The 27060-nt window shown below is 39.1% G+C and overlaps 2 protein-coding genes across 3 annotated transcripts in view; one reads left to right on the top strand and one right to left on the bottom strand.

Moving 5' to 3' along the window:
* The window catches only part of LOC117435016 (tensin-4-like), a 14088-nt gene extending 1279 nt beyond the window's left edge, over positions 1-12809 (bottom strand). The window contains exons 1-12 of one of the 2 annotated variants that reach the window (XM_059003288.1): positions 12724-12809; positions 9068-9709; positions 5549-5915; positions 4624-5024; positions 3803-3916; positions 3424-3555; positions 2503-2595; positions 2132-2209; positions 1859-1921; positions 1250-1418; positions 669-737; positions 1-20 (exon numbers count right to left, since the gene is read on the bottom strand). The exon at positions 1-20 is cut by the window's left edge and continues 7 nt beyond it. In XM_059003288.1, coding sequence (XP_058859271.1) covers positions 1-20; positions 669-737; positions 1250-1418; positions 1859-1921; positions 2132-2209; positions 2503-2595; positions 3424-3555; positions 3803-3916; positions 4624-5024; positions 5549-5915; positions 9068-9614 — 2053 coding nt within the window. In that variant the 5' untranslated portion in view covers positions 9615-9709; positions 12724-12809. The remainder of the gene's footprint in view (positions 21-668; positions 738-1249; positions 1419-1858; positions 1922-2131; positions 2210-2502; positions 2596-3423; positions 3556-3802; positions 3917-4623; positions 5025-5548; positions 5916-9067; positions 9710-12723) is intronic. The other variant, XM_059003289.1, reaches the window with a different exon arrangement.
* A 6454-nt stretch (positions 12810-19263) lies between these two features.
* LOC117435017 (death-associated protein 1 homolog) lies at positions 19264-27031 on the top strand. The gene is made up of 4 exons (XM_034057857.3): positions 19264-19491; positions 22152-22248; positions 24043-24085; positions 24382-27031. Exons 1-4 carry the CDS (start codon positions 19437-19439, stop codon positions 24499-24501), a joined length of 315 nt encoding a protein of 104 aa, XP_033913748.1. The 5' UTR covers positions 19264-19436; the 3' UTR covers positions 24502-27031.
* Positions 27032-27060: the final 29 nt, after the last annotated feature.

Here is a 27060-nt window from a genome sequence, read left to right as displayed (position 1 = left end):
ATCTGCAATGTTTTTGCCACCTGGAAGTAAAATATAACAAAAGCATTTCAGTTAGGAAACCAAACAGATAAATTCAGGTTTTAGAGAGATCCAGGGTCCAGTTTCACAAAGCTGCACTGTTAGCACTTAGCACGCTGCCAGCTGGCAAAGTATCTTATTATTACCTGCTTCAAAAAACAAGCTAGAACAATAACGCTTAGTAGAAATCCACTCAGCAAGTCTGGTTGATTAATGGATAAATGCGTTATTATTTAGTTAGATTTTTTTTTATGTAAATGAATTGGATTTGGCAGACTGCCACCCAGAACTGCTTTCTGAACCCAGCCCCTGACGTCTATACACCAAGACAGAGCAATCAGCAATGTGTTTTTCCATATGTCCCACACCCTTCCAAAACTCGTAGCCTATTGGTACTTCTGGGAATAACCCCAATCAACACACCACGGCTTCATCTTCCTTAAGGGTCGACATGCGTTGTGCATTTGTAGGTGCATTTAAGGTGAGCGCTGTACAGTGTGATTGGAGACTGTCTTTCCCATATATGGCTGTGTTTCCATGGCTGTGTTTTTGTAAATACAGTACAGCGTGTGCCCCTTTAGGCTATGTATCACGCAGGTAAGGATAAAGTTATTGCAATGCCAGGGAAAGCAGAGAAGTGTTTGACTTACTTTCTGTCCTTTGGGTCAATGCCACAGTAACTGAGGGTGTTTGTAGGGTAGTGTCGTCTGAAAAAAAGTCTGAAAAGACAGGAAATAAATCATAAATCATTAATATAAACAATGTCTCAATTTACAGCAATGGCTTCTCTATATGGAAAATACATTTTAAAGTGTGGGCGTACAGTATTGTGCAAATGTATTGCTTTTGTAGTTTTGATTTCTTGTGCATATGAAATGAAACCACTGGAACTGAAAACCATGGAAAATTGTCAAAACAGGGAAATTACTGATAGTCTAATTTAACTGATGACTTTAATAGGTCACATGTGCAATTAATGTAAAACAGAAAGAGAAAAGGAACACACAGCCACATGTAAAGAATATGGGCCTTATTCGAAGGGCTTTAAATAATTTAACATTTTTTTAAAGTCTGTTTAAATAAATATTTAGCTATTTTAAAAAAAAACTCTTCGACTGTACGACCTTGATCTAATTAGTCAAATCAGTCTTGTTCTATACTATGAAGGTCAAGCTTCGTGACTTGGAGGTCATTTTTCTGCATTTCCCAGCAGGCAAGTTGAGTCTCTTACTTTCTCTGTATGTCCGTGACTATGATGCCCTTGTGCGACACTTTGAAGCTGACGATGGTGGGGACGGGGAGGGGGTCTGTCTCGAACGTGGCGGACACGGCCTTCTGGACAGCGAGAGGCCCAGTCAGAGACTCCGTGTTGACTGAATTCAGGTACAGAAGGTTGCAGGCTGTTGTGGGGGGAAAAAATGAGAGACCTGTAACTTAATCCTGGTGGCATCTTACCTGTTTATTTAATTTAGGACGACGGTATAAAGATCCTGGTTTTGCAGCATAAGTTAAAACCTGCAGACCTGTGACAGTCATTGTACAGCCTGCAAAATATAACTTGTGTGTAAAATCACTATGATGTATAAACCTTGTCATGATCAACATCTGAATGCATGTACACTGCATTCATTAATGGGTTCTTAATTCAAATTGCAAGATTAAGGACTTTAAGAATGGTAGCATATTCATTTGGAATGTACATAAATACAGGGTGTGTTCTGATTTTTTCAAAGAACGTTTTATTTGGTACTAACTGGATTAAGAAGTTTGATAAAGGAGCTTGCTAATGGATTGTGAAGCCAGAGATACCTGTAGAATTGTTACCTGTTGCTGAACTCACCTGGTTTTTTATTTTCTTGTGTTGCAGACGTGTCTTCCCTGTGTTCTTCTGCCTCCGCGAAATCTGCGAGAAACGACAAACACGTGAAAACAAAGCGATGACAGCAATATTGAAACATTGGATTACTAGCAAGACTTGCAAATTGAGATGAGTTGAAATTGCACAATGCATAACAGCTACTTAAAATTGAAAAACAAAATGGAATAGAAAAACATGTTGGTAGGTAGAATGTTTGTTTTTTTTGTTTACTGACATTTTAAAAGGGTGACTTACCTGTGGTTGGCATAAGCAGTTTACGGGGCAAATCCAGTTTAGTAATGGCATGCTGGTAAACCCAAGCAGAAAGACTGCCTGTTGAAAACCAAATAGGAGATAAACGCGTTAAACATTAAGTGTGAGAAATCCTTCTTTACAGTAAAGTGTCATATTTCTACCTTGGTCTGCGGTTAACACCTCCTACGATTTAGAGAAACCAGGCAATCTTTAAAGTTCCTAGTACTGAACCCATGCTGCTAACAGCTCACAGTGCGTCATCCAGGTGTTTATTGCGCAGGAAATCAAACAGTAACTAAATCGGTCATTCTTTAGGTCTCAAGTTCTAGAATGGTTCCTTATGGAACTGTGAAGCTTTCCGATCCACTTACAAAAATAGGGTTCTTCCAAAGCTCCTTTAAGACGGACTCCTTTTGCTGAGGATTCAATAAGGTAGTGCCTGATGAGATCTGAGCTCGTGGCATCTTAAAGGAAAGTATGAGACTGGAGTTAGTTACATCCTTTTAAAGAGATATAATATTGTTTTAGGAAGAGTTCTCCAAAAAAAGTGCTCGATTATGACCATCCAAGGAAAAATGTGAAAACTGAGACTCTAGAGAAGCCATAGCCCAAAGTTCTTCATCACTCTGTAGAATTAACAATTTTTTCTTCGTAAAGTCGAATGAAACCTGCTGCATAATGTTATGTCAACATATTGAATTGTAGTTTTCCATATACTACAAAAATCGTACACTGTGGTATATTGAAGGAAATATTAATATTAATGACATTAATAATTAAGATATTGAGTCTGGTGGGAAATTCTTGTGTTGTGTAAGAAACTTATTGGTTACAGTTACTGGTTATTTCAAGACACTACAGACATGAAATACTGTACTACTATTATGGCTTCCGGTAGACTTTTGCAATATCATTTTGTAATTTCTTTGATTTCATGATGTTAAATAAAAGATCAAAATGATGTTCATGCAGTTTTTTTTAAATGATATCTCAATCTTAAAATTCTAGGTGATGCAAAACTTTTGTCCATCGTTGTAGTTTTAATATTGTAGCGTGCACGGGGGTAGGCAGCAGCAGGGCTGGTAGCTGATGCAATCACACACAAAGACACAAGCCCGATATACGCTCCTTGCAAAGGAGCCGGCTCTTTTGTACAGCAGTATCAGTGCTGTGCTTTAGTGCGAGAGGTCCTGGGTTCGCGCCCGCCCTTCGCCTGTGTGTGGATTGCCTCGCCCCTGTGTGATGCGCCTGCCTGCGTTAATCGAGGTCGCTACAATATTTTGAAAAGGTACCTGATCGGCTTGGAGGTAACTGGGCAGTCTGGTCTTCGTCGACCTTCATGGCCAACCCAAAAGCACCTCGATAAGAGGTGCTATCCCGCACGATGAAGGAACCCGGTTCCTGGTCCTTCAGATAAGCATCAGCTGCAACAAGATGACACATGGGAGTCTAAATACCGCCATCGACTAAATCATTAAAATAGCACCTTCCCTGGAACTTACAGACAGAAATACAACAATGTCGCTTTGCGTAACCCAAGCAGGGCCCTGTTTCAATGATCTAAACATTGCTGATATTTAGATGATTTGTGTGTTTCAATTCACTCTACAATACCTCAGGCTTCAGTATTCTCTGGAATGAGTAAAGTCCAGTAGGTAGGCAGCAGCTTACCCTGATCCCTGCTGATGTGGGGCTTGAACCAGAACTTTGAGGTGTCCATGACAAACTTCATGGTGGGCTGGACATCTGGAGACTGACCTGGAGGCTGGACATCTGCAGACTGACCTGGAGAAGAGAGTGTAGATTATAAAGAATTTGGAGGCGCAGCAGAGGGAAAGGAGGTTCCATGCTGTAGGTTCAGTCAGGAAATTCATGCGATAGATTATTTATTAAAGACTAGAGAACACTACTACATTATATATATTTTCAGCAGGGACGTAATGGATTGAGATAGATATGTGTTTGATTGCAAATAAAGCACTGCAGAAACGAGTCCTTTCTTGAATGGACAAATCTACAAATCTGCATTTCCTAAACATGTCTATCAAGTGTGTCAATTTGGATTCATTCCCCAATTATTAGCCTAAATTATTAGGCTTATAATAAGCCGTGCTAATAGAGCAGTCAGACAATTCCTGTTTTTCAATCCATTTCCAATTCCTTTTTAAAATCTATTCCCAATTCCCATTTCTTCGAAGGAATTGGAATTGATATTTTAAAGACCTAATAATTGTCGTTATCGTTCAACTGCTTTCATTTGAAGCCAATTTAATGGACTAATTTACAGTGACTTCAATTTAAGTAATTTGTTGCCACTGTGAGAAACTCATTTTAACAGAATACTGCTGATTGCAATTTTGCTTAATTAAAATTGGAATTGGAATTGGAATTGGAATGGGAATTGGAATTGGAATTGAAGAACAGGAATTGACCCCAACCCTGCAGTCAGATAAAAACGAATAAAGATGAAGAAGGTGTCATGGATGCTGTACCATTGACAACAGAGGTGCTGGAAGCTTTGCAGGACTTCTTCATGGTCGGTCTGTGTCCTAGTCTCCCAGAGCTGTGGCTGTTCTGGGAGTCCTTATGCTCAGGGCTCCCATTGATGAGGACCACAGGGATGTCAACCATGGAGCTGTTGACAGAAGGAGGGCAGCTGCTGGGGTGACCTCTGAGGTGGGGAGGGGAGACAGACTTCTGTCCCTTGAATGAACGGATGGATGATGGGTGCTGAGATTGGCTGTTGAAGACCTCAAGGTTTTGGTCACTGAAGTAGGTTTTCTGGAGGTCAGGGGAGTAGGAATAAGGGCTGCTGAGGTTTGAGAAGGACCCTGAGGAACCAAAGAGTTTTCTCACAGGACTGTCGGCATCTTCGCTCAGGAGAGAATGGGCGCTGTTGAGAGAAAGTGCATTCGCTTAATCAAGGGAAAAGATCTCTCCAAACTGTGTTTTTTTTTTTGGGGGGGGGGGATTTTACTTTGGTGCTTGTTTCAAATATTATATTGACCTACCACGGTGTTGCACAATATCTCAAGATGTTATGAAAATCAATGTGACATTTTCAAGATAGTCAACCGTTTTTTAACTAAATTTTTTCCTAATTTACCCTAATAGGGCTGACAATACTATTGCATAGCAGTTTCACCCATTCCAGGTTTTATTACAAGTTTGATAAGCCACAAAGTATATTGGTAATAACCTCAGGTGCGTCTTATTACAGTAAAACCAGGAATGGATCAAATTTCTATGCGATGGGAGTGTTATTACCATCCCTGCCAACACACGTTTAGACAGCTTTAACCATACATTTTTTGGTTTGGTTTACAAAGTGCCCTTGTGAGCTTGCATGTGAAAGGTGTCCTGTAAAAATGCAACATGTTATGGTACAGTAATAAAAGACATTCGGAAAAGACTCACCTTCCCAGAATGTAGCTCGTGTCAGAGCCTGGTGATGTGGACAGCAGCGAGGCTCCGCTCATCCTTTGCCTGTGGGTGTGCAAGGGCTTGGGCCAGCTGTCTGACCCAGGGGAGGGGGGCGGGCCGGAGCTGGAGCAGGAGCTGTGGGAGGTATGCTGGGCAGCGGGGCCGCCAGAGTCCCCGCGTCGGGATGGGGAGCTGGAGAAGATGAGGCTCCCGCTGGTGGAGCAGCTGCTGTCCTTGGGAGACCTTGGAATTGGAACTCTAGAAGAGACAGTGCTGGTAATGGAGTGATCCGATGAGCGAAAAGGAGAGGTGCCCCTGGAAACCAGAAGAACTTTGGAGACATCCACATCCTCGTGAGATCCTGCAGGGAAATAGGTTGAATAAAAATCACATGATGTGGACCGCTTTTTGTTCCATTTCAGTACGCTCAACTGGAGAGTGAGAGTAGAGATCTGTCAATGCATTTTTTGTGTACATCGATGAAGGCAGTTGCTTTTCCCTTACAATTGTGAGGTTATGGGGGATTTAAAGTACCAGTACAATTTTACTGCACCTTTATATTTAATTGAGTCAATGTGCTAATAATTATTCAGCCGTAACTTCATACATGTATTCATAAGTTCTGTTGTAAAACTGTAAGCGTCAAAAGGAGTAGGCAGGGAGAAGTGGTGATTCCCCAGTGTTGTAAAAAAAAAAATCTAACCATGGCATATCCCAGCTTGGTATAAGTCAATCAAACCCAGTCAACTGCAATGGCAATGTGTCAATTGTGTTTTTTTTAAATACGTAAAACATCTTTGTCAAAACGTTCCACTAGACTTCAGAAGTTCATTTAGGATCACTTCACAATGAAGTTATTAACCAAAGCAGTAGTTTATTATTACCTGAATATTTTTTCAGCTACGCAAATTTAAAAGTTCTCTCTGTAAATGGGTAAGTGGGCTTTAGCAATCCTTGCAGACTGGTTTTGACGTCAACCTCCCCTCTCTGCTTTATATACATTATACACAAGCCCACATTTACCCCTCCTTTACCAATCAGTGTCATTGCCAGGTATTGACTGCCACTACTACTGAATACAGCAGAACGTGACAATTCAAGTTTGTCAGCTGTATATACAGCACTATCCTTCAGTAGCAGTGGGGTTATGAAGTGGGTTTTCTGCTCCCAGCAGTGTAAATACAGCACTGTGGCAACTGCATGCCTTTGTTGATTTAACAGTTGAGGATTATTAGGAAATTCTGTGGTTTCCTTCTTGTATGAACCTGCAGAGAGGGAGGCACCTGCTTTCACCTCATCATGAGTGTCTTCATAGAGATAACTTGAGGGCAAACAATTCCCCCTTCCACATCTCCTGTTATTAAAGTTGTTTAGAAATTGCACGCAAAGACTGAGCTCAGTTTTTTTTTTTTGGTTTCGCAGGGCGTTGGCTGTTAAGTTAACTCACCTTTCATCAACAGATCCAAATTCATAACAAGTATGGATAGCACCACCACCTGACCACTGTGTAAGCCCAGAAACCTAACAGTGGAATTGAGTCATCTGAGCAATACATCCCTGATGCACACATGTTAAACTTATAGAGTCATGTAAGGAAGCAGATTAGTGCATACAGTACATAAGAAATGAGATGCCGAACATCTGTGTATAGCAGAGTATCATCTTGAGTAGTTCAAGCACTAGGAATGTTGATATAACCCACACACAGGCATTCACCATCCTATAACTATTATATACTGCTTTTATATTATTATTAATATGCAAGTTAAGAATCCAGCTGTATTTGTTTTCTAATCATTACCAACCTTTATTAAGTCCACTGTCAGTTTCATTGTGATATCACCACTCTGAACGGACTTTGCAGTTGAATGGAATTCCGAGAGGCGCCTCAGGTATGATTGTTTTAAGCAAGTGATGTCAACGTCTCTCATACGGAGAATACAGCACTGCTGATGTCATGAGTAGGATTTTTTTCTGTGATGTGTCGTGGAATACAGAAGGTGAAAACGCGTGCTCCGATTGGGTGAAAGACCCTGAGGAGTCTGTAATTATAAATAACGTCTTTCTGCTCTTTTTTTTTGTACAGTTTTTCATTTTATTTTATTTTGTTTTACCACTGATAATACTTTGTAAACACCTATAGAAATAATTAAGCTTTGTTCTATACAGGCTCAAATTGCAAAAAAATAAATTAAATAAAACAATAAAAAATGAAACACCATGTGATGCAAAAAACCTATAATAGCTTTGCAACAAACCTAGCCAATCTCTAAACCTGGCTGCCATGTAAACTGAACAAATTCAGTCTGAGACTGTCAATACAAAGAACCCAAGGCTACTATTATGCAGCTGCGTTCTTCTCCATGTTTAACTGTACAGTTGAACCCGGAGGCTGCTGTTTTTTTCTTAGTCGTCCTGGGCAGGCCTCTTCATGAAGCAGGCTCATATGATCCACACCCCAGGGGCCAGCAAGTCAGGGTGAGGCTGTGGTTACACCCACCTTCCTTTCTCTTCCATCAGACTGTGGGTGCTTCTCAACTTACTTTCATGGCCATTTTATAATATCTTTATTTTTATATAGCGCCTTTCATAGTGGACCCCCATCACAAAGCGCTTTACAGAGGTGGGCTGTGAGCTGTGCATTATATGCAGAGTCACTTACAATAGGACATTGATTTAACATCTCATCTGCAGGATGGAGCACAAGGAGGTTAAGTGACTTGCTCAGGGTCACACAGTGAGTCAGTCGGTGGAAGAGGTGGGATCTGAAACCTAGTCTCCTGAAGTTCCAAGTCAGAAAGTGGCTTTGTGTTCCTTCAGTTTAAGTCACCTGAACTGAGGTAACCCTCCCTTACCAGCCCATAGCATTTTGCCCAATTCCAGGTTGTTCAGCAAGACGAATTAGACACCATGTACAATACAGTTGAATAAGTAAACAAAATAACAAAACCTGGAATTGTCCAAACTGCTATCCATTGGGTGCCTTATTTACAGTTCTGTGCCCAGTAAATCTTATTTTGCGTAGGTGTTTTTTTGCTTGTATATACATGAATATCCATGCTTTTGCCAAATGACACATGAGATCACAGTCACATCTATAGCCGCGGGCCGCAATTGATCAATTGCACATTATGTACAGCGGAGGTGTGTTCAGACTGGCAAAAAGATCATTGCCATGGGTAGCAATCAAAGCATTTTCTTAACAACAGAGAGTGCTGGGCAATCATTTTGTTATGCCCCTCTGTTGGATAAGTTCACAGGCTTCAATTATTATTTATTGTGTTTATTCTCTGAGTGAAAAAGTGCTTCAAGCCTTTCTTCAAATTGTCCTTCAACATACCATGCATACCTTTCTCTGTGTTGAGTTTGGGTAAAAGACATGTCATTGTATACAGGACTGTGGTTTGCGAGTAAAACTAAAGCCTAGTATAAAAACCCTTCTTTATTTATTCATCACTTTCTATACACCCACTTATTTCACCTCTTAATACCTGCTAAACATTAGATAATTACCTTGTGTCGGTCGCTCAGATCTCTTACTTGAAGATTCTCGGCTGTTGGAATGGTTTGCTGTGCCACTGCGTACAGGGATGGGTTGAAAAGATGGATCCAGTTCTAAAATGAGCTGGTTGAGGTTGTCGATGGACACATCCAGTGTTGGAGATAAAGGATTCCCCTTATCCATCTCCCTCTCCCTCTCCCTCACCACAGAACCCTGCTCCGCCCGCTGCTGGCCTGAAGCACTGAAGACTTGAGTTCCGTGACTTTTAGCATTGAGATACGAGCCTGAGAGAACGTGGTGTGCGAGAAAGTCAGAGTCCCCGTGCTTATCAGAGATCCGGTGGTGTCCACTGTTTTGCGTGGAACGTCCACTGTGTTGGGATAGGATCTTCATTGGTTGGCTAACCCATCTGTCCGTGTTGTAGGAACAGCATGTCGGAGATGGACAATTTGGACAGGCTTGGTGCAAGCTGCGCCCCAGGGGGATGATGTCTTCTTTTGACGAGAGACATATTGTCTGTCCAACTTGTAGCACTTGTTTTGGGATAACTTGAGACATCACACTCTCTCTATTTTACTGGGTCTAGAATCGAAGGATGTTCTCTCAGCGACCTGTGTTCTTGAAGTTAAGCGTTCCCAATAAAACACCAAAGCCTACACGATAAAAAGAAGAAAAACTGTAAAGGGTGCTGGAAATCACTTTTTTTTATTTTATTTTTTATAAAACTTGTAAAAGCTTGTAAATGAATACCTAAGAATTTGCCATAACAGATATCAGACATCAGTAACAATGTCGCTCTAGATACCGCCCCTTGTGGGTTAAAGGAGGTACTGCATAACAAGCCGAAGCTGTGATTCAGGTGTCCTGCGGTTCTGTCTAATCGCTGTATTTAGACAGTGTTATCAGACAGAACAATCACATTAAACCACAAAGGCTCCGCCTCGTTTCTGTTAAGACACTGGGACGTGACTCCTGAGATGTGAGGTGGAGAAATGGGGAGAAAGTCAATAATAGCTAGACAGGTCAATGACTAAGAGTCTACGAGACTATTGATTGATATTATATAAATAATGACTTGCATACAGTATGTGAACTTACAGGACTTGCTTCATTTTTACCTCCAGGGGGTCAAGATTTGAATCTGGTTGAAGTCACAAAAACGAATTGTTGAGATGACTACTGTTATGAAACTATTATACACCAAACTGTGCGCAAATGAAAACTAGTATATTACTGGTGTGCTTTCATATTAGTAGAAGTGGCACAAAGTGGAGAAATTCTGTCGACGTAGCAAGCGTGCAGCCATCTTCAAGCATGGGAAAACTTTTTGCAAGGCTTTTACAAATACTGGAGCATAGTTTTTGATATTTACATTCACTTGTAATATAAAGGGATTTTTGCATTGCACACAGAGCTGCGAATAAACATAATGTTGCAACTGCAGTTTATTTAATTGAGATTTGAACTCGTCATACAGTGCCACCAGATGGCCAAACACTGTAATGACCGCAAGGACCTAAAAAAATAATAATAATCAAAACTTAAAGACGTCTGAATTTCTTTATGCAAACATTACTACACATTTTAGAGGGACATATACTGGGAAAACAATATATTTCAACAGAGTAGAGTTCAGTAAACAGTCACACCTTTAAACAGTTGCCCAGTCTGGATTTTTTACAGATTTTAACATCAGGAACCAGAAGAAATACACACAGCAGAGGTTAAAGGTAAGCTGGGTATGGTTTAAGATGAAGGCTGTGTGAGTGTGTGGGTTTTTATAAAGGACAGATTCCACCGACCTGTTTCACACATAGAGTCTGCTGTTACTACAATAACATCACAAAACATCAAAAACATTCAGCTAGGCAACAGTCCAACTGACAGTACCCAGACATCAGCCCTGCCCAGCATCAGCCAGTACACTGTTTATTAGCACTGCAGAGAACTGGGTCTTTGAAAAGGTTTATAAAGTCACCTCTGTAGTTATGTTCTGTGCACTTGTGAATCATAGTATGTAAAAATGATAAATAATATTTCTTTCAAAGTTTGAACTAAAAAACTGATTATAGGCCTGTATTTTTTTCACGGTCTAAAAATAATCAAAATAGCGTTGCGTTTCTCGCTACAGTTATTATATAACACATTTAACAGAAAATATTCTTATAATAATTATAAAGGACGCCCTACGCACAACTTATGTATAATTCCATCCTGAAAATGATATTCCTGTTATGTGAACAAGACCTATTCCATTTGTTTTCAATAGATTTGTGCCCAAGAGCAATGCATATCCTTTCTGGGTGTTGCCTGTGAGTAATAAATCTAACAGAGGCGTTGCCGTGGAAACAACATGTTTGTTTACAGTTCGGTAGGCGATGATGAGACCTGTCAGATACCGGTTTGGTACACCTCGGCAAGCAAACATTTATAGATTGGGAAGAGCGCAAGTTTGACTAATTCATGATGGGAGGAATATTGCATTGCTGATAATGTGCATGTATGTTCTGTAGTTGTCTTACACAAACATATACCCTCAAGCATATGACTTAGCCTAAGTAAGCCTGGCTATGCAGTTCTAGAATTGTACCAACTAGTTGGGGGATACAAATCTTTATTTAAAAGTCTGCATCAGTGGTCCTCAAAGAGACGTCAGCTGACATACTGTAATCTGCAAAGCAATTCTGATGTAGCAGTGCAGTACAGTAGAGAAACTCAAACCATTATTGCCATTTGACAAGTCTCTACTATGATGTCATTATACTTTATTGTGCGATCACGGTGTAGCTGAAGTTGTTGGTGCGCCTCGTGCTTGCTTTTCTTTTCTCTCTGGCTCAAGGACATGTGAAGCTGTTACTTGCTTTATTTGAACTGCACTGAATGCCTAAATTCAACAACACAGGACTAGAATGGTATTTAAAAAGCAACGTCAAGCTAGTTCACATTTAAACAGCACACTCTTTACTGTGCACCTTAACTGACTATAGTAACAGTAAATTCCAGGTGTGCCTAGTGACCTAGCCTCAGATCTCATGACAATAATTACAGTAGCGCTTTAAATGCAAGGATACAAATAGCGTAAAGTCATTCTTTTTTATTTTTTTTTTTTAATGACCCTGTTCCCATTTCTTTAAGCGGGGATGCCAGGATCCATTTCATCAGCATTCAATAAAATGCATGGAAATATGCTTACTAATGCAACTTATAATGCAAGCTTTCTGTAGGATTAATTAACCCTATATTGACCAAAGCTGCAACACATATTTTTTTGTTCAATAATTTGCCCCGAACTTTAGTTTCTGACTCGTTCATAGCTACACCTTAGCATAATAGTCAGAAACAAACCTTTACAGTAAGATAAAATAAAAACAAACTAGACAAAACAGACAATTGCTTGAAAGCAACATTTGTCAACATAGGGTTAAATCCCTCTATTTTAAAAAAAGCACTGTCAGTCTCCTTATTGTGGTATACTATGATGATGGATAACAAAGTACTGTTTAAGGTAAAGCACAGGCAAGCATGTTGAACTAAACATCTTACTTGTTTTGTATTAAGACCATGTTATGTCCTGTTGCATATATATATATATATATATATATATATATATATATATATATATATATATATATATATATATTTAAAAAAAAATGATATAAATTCTTACCTTAGGTCTCAGCTCCGGTCTGATATTACCCCTGCTGACCACTGTACTGTACTAGGGACCAGTGAGAAAAAGGTTTTACAATAAAGTCTCCTTGCTTTATGCAGCTGTAGGTATTTATAAGCTCCTGCCCCACCCACATGGAACTCTGGAAGGCTTGAGGTGAAGGCATGCCCCGCCCCCTCTCAGGGTAGGGCTGTTGACATCACTTAGGTAACTGGAGCTACGCTGAGGCTCACGGAAATGCCCATTGAAGGAAACAGTGAGGTGGGGTATGAATGTCTAGATGACACGTGGAGAGAAGCATGTTTGTTATAATGTTTCCAGGCTGCATTGCTTCAAATACATAAACACACAGGCAGACTGCATTGGGTGAGAGACATTTCTTTACACAGAGAATGATGAAAAAAAATAAGGCCATTTGGCCCGTCCCTTGTTAGCACACCATTCTCCACTACTGGGGGGGGGGGGGGGGGGTTACCATTTTGGAACAGGCCAGTCCTGCATCCGTTGCGCTAAGATTTTGAAATCCATTTTCTTGTCTCTTATTATTTATTTCTTAGAAGACGCCCTTATCCAGGGCGACTTACAATTGTTACAAGATATCACATTATTTTTACATACAATTACCCATTTATACAGTTGGGTTTTTACTGGAGCAATCTAGGTAAAGTACCTTGCTCAAGGGTACAGCATCAGTGTCCCCCACCTGGGACTGAACCCACAACCCTCCAGTCAAGAGTCCAGAGCCCTAACCACTACTCCACACTGCTGCTATTAATAGCATTCTGAATATTATTACTAGTCCCTAATCCCTAAGTAAGTACTACTAATCAAGGCTTAATAAGAGAGATTTACCTCCTAAACTCATTCCAATCGCTTCAATCAGACCAAAGGAGTATTGAGGTAAAAGGATGCTGACGTATCTTTATATTTGAAATGTTTGCCAGGGGCATGCCTTAATACGGAAGCCCCATTTATTTTTTGTTAGACCATTAAATAACAAAAGAGAGAGAAGTTTTCTCTGACTGCGTCTTAGTCACGAAATATAATTTTTTTTTTAACAGTTCCCAGTGTTTTAGATCCTACTACTTCACCTGGTAGGTTATTCCTTGCATTAAAAAATAGCTTCCTTTACTGAACCAATTAAACCTGCACCAGAGACCGACCCACTACATTTATATAGTCAGTGTAGGTGGGGGCTGGCAGAGTTGAAAGGTGACATTGTCACATGATCTGAATGGAATAAGGAGGCCAGTTCAGTCCTGGCATTTAGGATTCTCCTGACAAGCTGATCAAAGATTTATCCACAAAAGGTAATAACCCATTATTGGAATAACAGAATCACTCAGAATGATTGTACTCACCACGATACAATAAGGAAAAGGTAATATATGTGTGTGTGTGTGTGTGTGTGTGTGCGTGTGCGCGTGTGTGTGTGTGTTTCAAAGAGGTACAACTGCAGTTTGTACACAAACAGTTTCAATGATTTAAAAAAAACAAAACACTTATTTAAGGATGTTTTGGACAAAAGCCCTTCTTCACTTGTGTAGAACATATTTAACATAGTGCAGTAAACTTGTTATTTTATTACAGTGGCATTCTCGAAGCCTTTTACATTTGACACTTTTACTTATAATAAAATTATGAATAGCAATAGCAACAGCTTTCTTTCTATTACCTCATATCAATGTATATGAATGCAGCTACAGGCCAGGATAATCTATATAAGGCTTTTGTGTTATCCTGCCTAGGGGGTTTATTAGAAATCCCTGCTGTGAGTCAAAAGCCAGGAAGTGAGCACCATCTGAGGTGAATAATTATTGATCTCATAACACCTCCCTGGTAAATGGCTGGCTTTCTACACCCTTATAATGAGAACAAATCCGATCAACCATTCTGAGCGCGTCTCGAGATGGCAAACTGGAAACCAGCGTGATGATGTAATGGTTTGGCATCTCTGCTTATCTTGCGGTTCAAAGATGGAACGTCTTACCCTTCACCTAAATGTCCAAGTGCCTTATGCAGATGTCAGTCAGGATTCATTCCCATAGGGGGTCACTGTAATGACCTGGCATCTCAGAACATAGAGTTGAACAGAGAGGTAAGGGCTGGGCGTGAACCCCTAACCTCTTCGGTCCGCAAAAAACACACCTCATTGCAGGGCAGGGTGACCATTTTGGAACTGTCCAATCCTGCATCTGTTGCGCTAACCAAGGCTTTGAAATCCATTTTCTTGTCTCTTATTATTAATAGCGTTAGAATATTATTATTTTTTATTGGCACTGGCAAGATTTTTTTTGAAGATCATTTGGTTCTTTGCATGTTTTTTTTTTTTTTATGTACCATAATTTGGACTCTGAAGATAAAACCTGCTGCTGCTTAGTAAGAGATATTTACCTCCTAAACTCATTCCAATCGGTTCAATCAGACCATGTGAACCAAAGGAGTAGTGAGATAAAAGGATGCTGAAATAAAATCATTGATGCGTCTTTCAACACAGTCAAGCAAGTGAAACCCTAATCTCTCGTTTACAATAAGCACTTCTTCAAGGGAAACCTAAATGAATGCCTTAAAGTATAGCGCCTCCTTTACTTTAAAGAAAGCAGGGGGCGAGGAAGGGCCACAAATCATCATGTTTCTTTTTGATGAATGGAGGACATTCTCGGAAGTTGATCTGTTTTTTCTGTCTTTGAACTAGGATCCCGGAGGCTTGGTGTGACAAACACAGAAGACAAAACACAATGGACTAGATTTAGCAAGATGTTACGCAACCCTTGTGCAATGTTTGCATATCTTTTTTGCTTTGTTATTTTTATTGTGAATGAAAAAAAAGCTGATAATGTTACATTAGACATCTTTACCGAAAATGACAAGCTCTTCCCTGTAATAACAGTAGGTATATCCACTCATTTCCGTGCATCACTGAAACTCTTCCCCACAGCGTCATACGCACACTGTGACTGCCTCTTACTGTTCCAAATGCTTTCCGTTTAACAATGCGTTGGACCCAAAATAAATCTGAGCAACACAAGTCCTGTAAATATACCAAAAAATCTGTGTAATATTATGAATCTTCTTAAACACTTTTCAGCTATTTACACTCAAGCGGTCCAACACATGACTCTCCGTGCCCTTTGACCTGTGATAATGTCACATGATCATACTACCCCAGCCTTTGACATATTAAATAAAAGCACAGATTTTGTTCAATGTGCTGATGCCATTTTTGTGTTTAATCGAATGTGTAAAACTTGAGTTATTGTCAATTGCCTTCACACCATGGCCTGTGTTTATTAATTTACCACATCGCCAAATGACGTACCCACCCTAGAAGGATGTCTTACGACCCAGTCTGTCCCAGCAAAAAGACAGTGAAAATGATCTCTACCGGAGATTGAGCTTTCAAAAAGTAAAGCTATTTTGAAATAGAAACGATAGGCTGTTTAGTTAAACGTGCAATTATAACCATGCAGTTAAAGTACAGTCCTGGATAAAACCTGCATCACAATAGGATTCGCCGCAATATGTTCCTATGATTCAAATTCAACAACAGAACATTCTGTTATGAAAATTCCATCCTGTATTTGTATTCGCCACTGAGTTCAGGACATCTGCCCTGTCTAAAACCATACAGAGGGAAAGGACCGTAAACTTCAAAACGTTTTGTAAATTAAATGATCATACAGCTTCACCTGGTAAGGATTACACCTGGCTGATGTTTACTTAAGTCCTAAACAGCGCAGTATTTATTTATATTTTTAAAGTGTGCAACTTTCTCTCCAACTTACAATGTCCAGTTACACTCTCTCACTGCAGATCCTACAACCAAGTTTAATGTACTATATGTAATGTGTTAAATAAAGACTTACAGCCACATCCTTTATGGGAACCCAATGGGATGTTCTAATAAATGTGCAGACTGCTGTTATTATAATTACCCTCAGTCTTTTTGTTTCTATTCAGATCATCTCTGTAGTAAGGCCACAATACACAAGCATGGGAAAAGCTTGGACAAGCGCGACATTACTGTGCAAAATTCAATACTGTTCTTTGAACTTCCAGTTCCAGACTTGTCAGCTGTTTTAATCATATGAAAAAGGGGTCTGTTTAAAATCGCAAAGCATCTCACCGAAGCTATGGGTGGAACTCTAAACTTCTGATTCACGTTTTAAAACCGAAATGATTCCACAGTATCCAAAGAATTACTTAATAGAGGGTTATAAACAAACCCAATACAGACGCACACACACACACACTAGCTTCGTGGCACTCCCAGAACTGATTATTAAAAACACTGTTACAGACCTATGTTGGCATAGTCACCCAACTCTGTTGCCAGTCAAGTAACAGGCTGCGGTTTCTAAACTGCTCATCACTGGCAGTCAAGTTGGGATCTGAACTCTTAATTTGGGAGGGTGTTTTTTTTTTAAACTTTATCATCCAGGGTCTAGCCAAGAGACACATCTATAAAAAATGTTCAGAACTTATTGGGACTGCCAACTGGACCAGTTTAGATGTATATTAGCGTAGTTGGGCTGTTCATCATGCATTGATCTTGCATACCTGTCAGGACTAATCAGCAAAATGTGATGCATGTGTAACGGGCGGTGTGGTGTGATACACTGGCGCTACGGATTAGGTCCCCCTGCCAGTGAGATGAGAGGAGGAGAAAAGCTCTGAAAGCGGGAATGCTCGGGGGTTGCCGGTTGGCGCCCAGCCTCAGCTCTGTTACACCAATAAAACTTGGAATATGACCCTCAAAAAAGGAGATACAAATGCATAACCCTGAACCCTGATTTTCTCCACCTCACATGTTGTAAGAGAGGGGCATGAAAAGATTGATCAGAGTCAGGCAAACAGCCCCATATTGCCTACAACGCCAGAAACACTGCATACCTGGCATTGGCATCAATGTGGGCTCTATTTCAAGTTCGCTTGTTGAGACTTGATAGAAAATTCAGATTCTGTAAAAACAAGATATGATTCTGGCTGGGTCTCCTAGCTAGTGTGTGGGTGGGCTTGACTGTTCTGCTGTAATAAAAATTTAGCGAGCAACAGTATTGCGTTTCAATAGCACATCTGCCACTGGGATTGAGTTGAAAGCGATTTGAAATCAGGCTCATTTCCATCAGCAACAATGTCTCTAAAAGTGTTGTGAGTAAGCTCTGTGTTGCTAGTTAAAGAGCTGCTGAATATGATGAAAATGACTTTGAAACTGAATTTATTAAGCTTATTTTAATATTTTCTGTAGAGAACGAGTCATGTTGGTTCAAGAAAAAAAGTGAATTGAACTATTTTGCCAAATGATCAGGAAACTTTATTTATTTATTTATTTATTTATTTATTTATTTATTTATTTATTGGTTTCTAACTCCTTCTTAGATCTATACCTTGCCATAGAAGAGAGAAACCAAAGCAAGGGCAATTTTGCAGTAAAAAAAATAACAAATCTACCCTGAAAGGTCACCTAAAATACTGTGTGCCATTTTTTGAAGATCTCTCTCTCACACACACACACACACAGATATACAGTCTGATTCTGTCTCTCAATAGCTTAAGCATTCATTTTCATAACAATTTCTTTTTTTGTCTCTCTCAATATTAAAAGCTTCAATACTCTCTCTCTCTCTCTCTCTCTCTCTCAATGTATATAAACCACAAATTGTGAATTGCACAATTCTGGGGTCGGTATGAGATCTATAAAATGTAGGTTAAAACGAGACGCATGCTGCTGTAACATACACGTTGAAAACAGCTGCATCGTTGATTTAAACACCATTATAACCTAGAAAATGGCAGGCATGTTCATAGACTGAGTAACTTCCAGTCAGACTGAAATAAGAACACATCTTTCAAACCACTTCAAAGCAGCAATTAAGTCAAGTGGTATATAATAATAATAATAATAATAATAATAATAATAATAATAATAATAATAATAATAATACAGTACAAGAAATAAATATGAGCTCCGTTTGTGCCATCTAGTGGTCAATTATAGCAACAACACATGGATGTATTGAAATACAACATGACAACCAAATGTAAATATATGGTATTAAAAAAAAAGATACACGTGTTTGCAAGCACAGTCACCCGAGTCACAGTGTAAAACAAACACACACACACAAACTATGTATTTATTGTAACCAAAACTTGTATTACGATGCCCAACATTATTAAATGAATATTAAATTAGCTATGATATCACAGTGAAACCTACACAGACACGTGTGTGCAGCATTACCTATATATTTTTAAACACAGACAGCTCCGTTTTTGTTTTATTAAAACTGTTGGATCCATTCCAACGAACCGCTCCTCTTGGCCGACATTGTCACGTGACTTTATTGGACTAGTCTACTGTGTATCAGTAATGTTTGTTTTCTGTCATTTACGGTTTACGTCAGATATTAACAATGCGCGTTTTCCAATATGGATGCGGCATAGCAATACCTAATTTATCGTATTTTTATTTATTTATTTATTTATTTATTTATTTATTTATTTATTTATTTTTAAACGAGAGACCCCCGCGGTTTCTTTTCAGATGGTTTGTGCCTTGTGGTCATGTGGTGTGTTGTTTTGTTTCTTTTTTTGGCAGTGTTGAAATTGAAAGCGCTGTAAAAATAGAGTTATCTTTTAATTCACTGCTTGAGACAGTGGGAGACGTTTATTTTTTGTTTTTTTATTTATTTAGTTTATCAATAGAGATGTCTTCTCCGCCTAAGGATAAGTCTGACACCAAAGCCGGACACCATCCTGCAGGTTGTTATCGTTTTACTTTTGACTATTTTATTTATTGTACAACAAGGTTACGAAAAGCATAACGAAGTGTATTTTTAAATCTGTTATTATGCGTGATATGAATATCGGTTGTCTGCGGTTGTTAATTTTCTATGCATGTTTAGTAAAAATGTTTTTTTTTTTTTTTTAATACAACGCTGAAAACAGCCAAATGCCCATTAAATAAACTGCAGTTTAATTACTGCATTTTATTTTGAATACTGAAGCAAAGATAATCCATGCACAAAAAAAAAAAAAAAAAACCCTCCCACAGCAGGATTTATTATTCTTTGTTTGGGTACACAACATGTCAGCAGGTGCATTGTGGGACAGTACTTTGACACAGCTGTGTTCATTATTAGCATGTGTTGTGAAAAGTCTTACGTTATTGGAAAATGGGCGGTGGTGTACTTTGAAAATTAATTTTGCTTACGTGTCATTGAAAATTACAAGTACTCTTATCTACCTACAAACAACAAAAATACAGTTCGTTTAATACGTTCGTATTAAATTTATAAGCAGATGTTACAACCAGTAGGATTTTTACTGGCGCTGTGGCAGCTGATTCCACTGCTGCGCAAAACACATTCGCAATATAACCACACATTACACTTTCTCTAAAGTCAATAAAATATCAATATTTCTATTTCCCTGATGTTAAACGGTGGCCCACCGCGATATTAGGTACAGGTCCTAATAAAGTGACCAGGCAATGCATATATTCATTAACAATTTAGGCTGTTCTACAATCTTAAATAGTTGAAGACTATTTATTTCTTAACAGACGCCCTTATCCAGGGCGATTTACAATTGTTACAAGATATCACATACAATTACCCATTTACACAGTTGGGTTTTTACTGGAGCAATCTAGGTAAAGTACCTTGCTCAAGGGTACAGCAGCAGTGTCCCCCACCTGGGATTGAACCCATGACCCTCCGGTCAAGAGTCCAGAGCCCTCACTACTCCACACTGCTGCCCATTGGCTTAAACTGCTATTCAATAGAACTTGCTTATTACCCTGCTTAAACTGACTACTGTTGATATGATTGTGCATTAAATAAATAACCATAAAACAATCTGAGACCTTTTAAAGCGAACCTGTATATGTTAATCTGAATTTTGCCTTTGCTCTGTTACCAGCAAGGAACCTGGTATCCCAGCAACTGACATATGACGTCAGGATGTCAGAAAACACACTGTGCAATTCATTAAGCAGATTTAAGACTTTCTAATCTCAAACTTTGTGTTTTGCGCACAGTTGTAAAACTTACAATGATAATTCATTCTACGTTGCTCCGTTGACTTTCTTTGTTGCATTATGCTGTGATATATATATTTTTTTTTACAGGAAACATATCTGTTTTCAAGTTTCATTGCAAAATATATGCAAATGTTAAGTCATCATTAAGAAAAAATAGCTTGGTAGACATTGAATTAGGCCTAAAAAAAAAAAATAAATCAAAATAAGAGATCTTGTGAATAAGATTTCAACAACCTTCCAGAAGGGGGCGCTGTTACACTGGAGGAGGCATCAGTTAATACCAGTGCCTAGCTAACTACTGTACCTGTACCTACCTGGCCTCAAACTTAAAGTTCCACCTGGCTGTTTCACAATGACAGCACTGTGTTTCAGAAGCCACGTTTCAGCTTCAGTGATGGAATTCATACAGCTGCCTGGGTGTCGGGAGAGCACCTTGTTTTTGTGTCTGTGGATTGTTGGGTCGGCTGGCTTTTGTTGCATCGAAGGCTCTTGCACGGCAGCCCCCAGTGCTCTCTGCGTAACCCACTTTGTTTTGTTTTTCAAGATTACAAAACCTTTTCTTTTGTTCTCTGCTGGTGGTGGTGAAGGTGTACTAAAAGCGGTTATGCTACTTTATATTTTATTGTGAGTTCCACACCCACACAGCTGGCAGACTGCCTGGCAGGAGATTTTAATAGAGTTGAACTAAAGCTCAGGGTTGCATTCAGCTGTCAGTTTCCTAATGGAATATCGAACGGGTAACAACCACCGTTTTATTATTCAGCATGAAACCAACAAAATGCGTGGGCTCTTCACAAAAGCCTTCGGATGCAACTGCAAACACGCGTGTCCATAGTACTGTAGAAATGATATGCATTGAGAATACATTTGTCATTAATTAGCAAGAAGATATCAGATGGTTTTGTGTCACTAAAGAAATACAAGCGTACAAGCTTTAGTCTAGCATGTCCAATTAAAGGGCAATTAAACCGGGGTGGGCTGACTAATTCGTAGTATTGCTGTACCGTCAGTTGTAAGCAGATCTGCAGAAATCCAAATTATTATTATTTGTTGCTTAGCAGACGCCCTTATTCAGGGCGACTTAAAATTGTTACAAGATATCACATTATACATTATTTCGCATTATACAGATATCACTATTTTTTTTACATACAATTACCCATTTATACAGTTCGTTTTTTTTTTTGTTTTTTTTTACTTGAGCAATCGAGGTAAAGTACCTTGCTCAAGGGTACAGCAGCAGTGACCCCAATCTGGGATTGAACCCACAACCCTCTGGTCAAGTCCACAGCCCTAACCACTACTCCACACTGCTGCCCAAATGTGTTAAAAGGCAGTGCTTTTAACTGGTGTGTTTTCCTGCTTGTTTGTTTATCAGTAAAAGCAGGAGGGATGCGTATCGTGCAAAAGCACCATCTGGGCGGGGACCAGAATCACGAGAAGGACAAAGACAGTAAAGAGCTGGAAAGCAGCAGGTATGAAGAGGGGCTGACTCCCTGCTAATGCATTTAACCAGGGCCACAGAACTGAACTAAAAGAGCTGCATAGTGTCTTCTGCCGTTCCATCTGCAGCCTAGAATACAATCTGCAACCAGACAAAACTTTTTTTTTTTTTTAGTTGTTTTTTTTTTAAATCTCCTACGCTGTAGAAAGAAAGAAATTCAGTAGCTGTTTTTTTTTCTTTTGCATTTGAAGGTTTGTCACATACTGTAGCCCTTTCATCAGTTGCAAAAAAAAAAAAAAAAAAAAAGCGTGTTGCAAGAACTCCCGCTTTGTTAATCATAGTTGCCTATAAAAAATTAAGTCCAAGACACCTTTAGTAAGCAGGTTTCTGCTCAATACACATTTCTATCTTTTTTTTTTTTTTAATACAGTGAAAGGGTGTAACTGTCCCACCTATACCTGTTAACCAAATTCGGTTATTTCAGCCTGTTTGTGTCTGTCTCTGGCAATAAGATCAAAGGGCTCAGTTATTGAAAGGTTTGATGGTGAAAGGAAAGGTGGGGGTTCTGTAGCGAGCTGGTGCGATACTGAAGGAGACAGGATGTGATACTGTTTCTGTTTCAGTAAGAGAAGCGCTACCGTGAAACCAGAGTGCAATTGAAACACACAGCACAGGTGCTGGCAGGTCATTATACGGTCATTCAAAAAGTAAAAGTGATCTGAAGTCCTAGGATTGGAATTCTCATCATTCCTGCACCCAGTCATGGGTGTCAGAATTTCCCTTGTTTAGGAAATGACCAGGTGCCATGAGTTTGAATAGTCAGACCCCTGGTAAATCTGCTCTGAGCTAATCCTGGTAACAGGAGTTTATCATTCAGTTATAAGGGAGGGGCAGTTTATTTAACATCAAATTGCTGGCTCCTGATCATTTAAATAGTATACCTCATTGTAGATAGTTATGAAATCTAGACAGTGGGCAAATTCCTAAAATATCCAACCCCCAACCCCACACACACACCCCCCACACACACACAAAAAAAGCTTTAAAATCATTTTTTTCTATAATTCATTTTTAATGCATACTAATGTTGGTGTTTTTATTAAAGTGTCTGTTTGCATGCAATCAAAAAAAACTGTCTGCAACACATACCCATATCTAGCTTTATCAAACCAGAAATCTTTTATATATATAAATATATATATATATATGTATATATATATATATAGATGCCAAATTCAGGAAGGGAGAAAAAAAAAAACAAGGTCAGGTTGTTTATCTTTGTCAATCCACGTATTCATTTTTTCTAAGAAACCAACCCCGCTGTCTGAGAGGAAATGGAAAACAATCAGGATAATTAAATGTGTGAACTGTGTGTCTCTGACCTCTTTAACAAATAGCACAGCCCCTGCCTCCCACTGCCTGTAGGGTCTTACGGTTTTCATTCCAACTTAAGCTCTCAATTAACTTAACTTATTTGTTTACTTGAACATATTTAACATTTGTTTTCAAGGTCTTTTACGGTTGATGATTTAAAAAAAAAAAATGCACTTGATTCAACCTGGAGAGAAATGTTAAATTTGTCCAATTAATCAAATAATTAGACCAATTATGTAATTGAGAGCTCAGGGTGGAACGAAAGCCAGAAGACACCCCCTGGTTTATGGGCAATACAAAAAGCAACACTCTCCGCATAATCACACACACACACACACACACACATCCTTAAATAGCTTATCACCAATTGTTTGATCAGTTACTCAACTCATTAGATGTGATGTCAGTTTGCATGTGTAGAAGAATTTAATTTCTTTCTGTCTTGTTTTAGCCCACCAAAGCAGATTCTTGTCATATCCGGAGCAGTCACGCGGGTGAGGAACAAAAAAAACATTTGATTATTTTGTTTGATTCAACCACCTCCGATCCTTTTCTTTATTATTATTATTATTATTATTATTATTATTATTATTATTATTATTATTATTATTATTATTATTTAGTCATTTAGCAGACGCTTTGATCAAAAGCGACTTACAGAGACTAAGGGGTGAACTGTGCATCACAACTGCTGCTGCAGAGTCACTCACAACAGGACCTTGTCTGTTTTACCCTTTCCTAGACTTTTAAGATTTTACTGTCTGATCTCCATTGTGCATTTCCTCCGCAGGGTGACAAGGACTTTCCTCCGGCAGCCTCCCAGGTGGCACACCTCAAACCTCAGCCCTGCGTGGAGAAGCTGCCCCCTCCACACCACATCAACCAGCACATCCACCAGCCCCGCAAGTGAGCCCTGGAGACCTCTGGCGCACTACCGCATTCCACCGCTACGGGATGCCTCGCTGCTGTACCCCACTGGACCCGGGATCTGTTGCACACAAAGGAAGACCTATCTATCTTATCTCTCCTGTCATGGGTTTTCATATATTCTTTAAAGAGTTACTCCTTTATAATGCTGCTTTCTGTGTCTGTGTGTCTGTCAAGGGGCAAGCGCTGCAACTGAACACAGTGCACCACAGCAGAGGCAGTATCGGCATTTTGCTGCTCTAGATTAGAAGAATTGCCTAAAAATCCATGCGTATGTTTCAAATGAGAGCCAGGATTTAGCACAGCTCAATCTCAGGGACAAGTATTCAGATAGTTTATTAGGCTTTTGCTCTAGTTAATTGCACCTTATTTGTCTTTTTGAAATAGAAAATGCAGGCTGCAGATCAACCTGCACCCTGCTGGAATAAATCACCGCTGGATTTTTATAACCATTTTATTTTATGAGCACCGGGGAAACACCAAGGATTGAAGCAACAACTTTGTCACAGAAATTTCCCTTACAAATGAGGGTTGGATGCAGTCCAGGTGCATTCCCTTGTACAGTAAAAATCCTCGCAAAAAATCCAGCTTTGGTTGTTCCCGGCAGAGTACAGCCTCATGAAATTAACCATTTACTCAGACAGGAGTGTGCCATACCAACAATATCCCTTACAAGTTTTACTGACTGTATTGAAAAGTGGAATTGAACTATTTTAGTATGTTGCTTTTAAACCGAGGGAACATAAAGTCCCCTTTTCAGCCACAGCGGCTTGAAACCTGGTTCCGGGAGACCTAGTCTGAGGTTGCTGTATCAAACCCCAAGTCTCCCCTGGTGTGCCCTGCAGTGGCCTGAAACCTAGTCTTCTGAAACCAAGTTCCAAGCCACAAAAGGGGCTTCATGTTCCCTCAGCTTAAGAGCTCTTTTGTAGCTTCTTTAAATTGTTACTTTATAGTTTATACTAAGCTCTGAGCTGGATAAAGGGAGATTTAGAGAAAAAAATGCATATAATAATTAAATAGTGGAGCAACAGAACCCATAAACATTCACAATGGTTGCAAACATAAGAAATAAACAAAGGGTAATGCAAAATCTGCTAGAATTACATTGAAGCTACTTTTGATCAAATACAGACAAACCCAATAAAATTAAAAACTAACCAAGGTTTTAGTCTCCAGTGAAGTTTTAAGTTTTTTTTATTTTTTTATTTCATCAACCCCATAATTCAAAATTCATTTCAGGAACAAAGGAGTAACTCTTTGACTGGCGCTGTTGTTTGTGTGTGTTTGTTTTGTGGCATGCGCTCTAAAAAACGATTTTTTTATGATTTTGTAGGTTTTGTCTATTTTCAAATTGTACTGAAATATTTAGCAGCTTTTGTTTTTGCATAACAGTTTGCAGGAGAGTGTCCTGCAAGTGTGTGTAGCTAATTAAGGAATTGGTGTTTGACCGAAAGAGGGGGAAGAAATTGCACTTGCATTTACAGGGAAGTGTACTTGTGATGTTGGTTTTGAAATAGCAGATTCAAAGCCACATGCTTTTAATATATATTAATTTACTCTTGTTAAAAAAATAGATGTATGAAACGGCTTGCAGATTAACTTCAGAGAGGCAGTTTGGGATCTTCACGGTAATATAAACATTACAACCTTTTTAGCTAATAAAACCATTACTTAACTGTTGTGCACATCCGTTCACAATGTACATTTTGAAATGTTAAATCGAACATGTATTTTTAGGGCTGGAAATAAGACTCCTATTGCATAGCGGTTTCACCCATCCCAGGTTTTACCACAAGCTTGATTAGCCACAGTGTGTACAGGTAACAAGCTCAGATGTGTCTTGGAAACCAGGAATGGTTCAAACTGCTATGCATTGGGAGTCTTATTTGCATCCCTGATTTTTTTTTTCTTCTTCTTTTTAATGATGTGTATAACCTCCAGCTGCTGTAGTAAATGGTGGAATGCCTATTGGCTAACAGACTGACGTAGTGGAAATCAGGTTAAATCGTAAAGGGGGTTTTGAGGGTGAATACAGCTAAATAATGCAGCCAGCAAGGCTAGGTGTACAGAAGGCTATTCTATGGGAGAATGTAAGAAACCAAACATGTTTGTGGAGCACCTCTCCTTAGTCCCTCGGTATGATGTTATTCATCTATTAAAAAGTCATGAAATTGCTCAGAATTTTTTATGGCAGTCAATGAAAAACTCCCTACCACTCACATGGTTTTACAGTACTTTTCCCAGGGTTTATCCACTTTTAACTGTAAATAATGATTTAACATACTGTAGGCTACTATTTTCGGAACAGCTCACTTTCCCTGAATTTCCTAAAAAATCTGGTGATGATGTGCATTACAGACAAATGACCCGTAAAATGCTTTTTAAATAAATGACTTATTGTTTGTCGTTTTTGTTTTATTGGTTGTTTTACTGTTGAGTCAAATTGCAAATGCTTTATGTGCAAAAAAAAATAAATGCGTAAAATAAACATTACTTTTATCATGAATGTCTAACAGTGTTCTGTATCTTTTCTGTTGTCAAG

Source organism: Acipenser ruthenus, chromosome 28 (assembly GCF_902713425.1).
Source record: "Acipenser ruthenus chromosome 28, fAciRut3.2 maternal haplotype, whole genome shotgun sequence".
Classification (NCBI taxonomy): domain Eukaryota; kingdom Metazoa; phylum Chordata; class Actinopteri; order Acipenseriformes; family Acipenseridae; genus Acipenser; species Acipenser ruthenus.
Note: the sequence above shows the minus strand (reverse complement) of the source record. Positions and strands in the feature narration are given on the sequence as shown.

Coding starts and splice junctions, on each gene's coding strand:
- LOC117435017 (XM_034057857.3), top strand. CDS start 19,437: ATGTCTTCTCCGCCTAAGGATAAGTCTGACACCAAAGCCGGACACCAT. Junction 19,492..22,151: donor AGCCGGACACCATCCTGCAG/GTTGTTATCGTT, acceptor TTTGTTTATCAG/TAAAAGCAGGAGGGATGCGT. Junction 22,249..24,042: donor AAAGAGCTGGAAAGCAGCAG/GTATGAAGAGGG, acceptor GTCTTGTTTTAG/CCCACCAAAGCAGATTCTTG.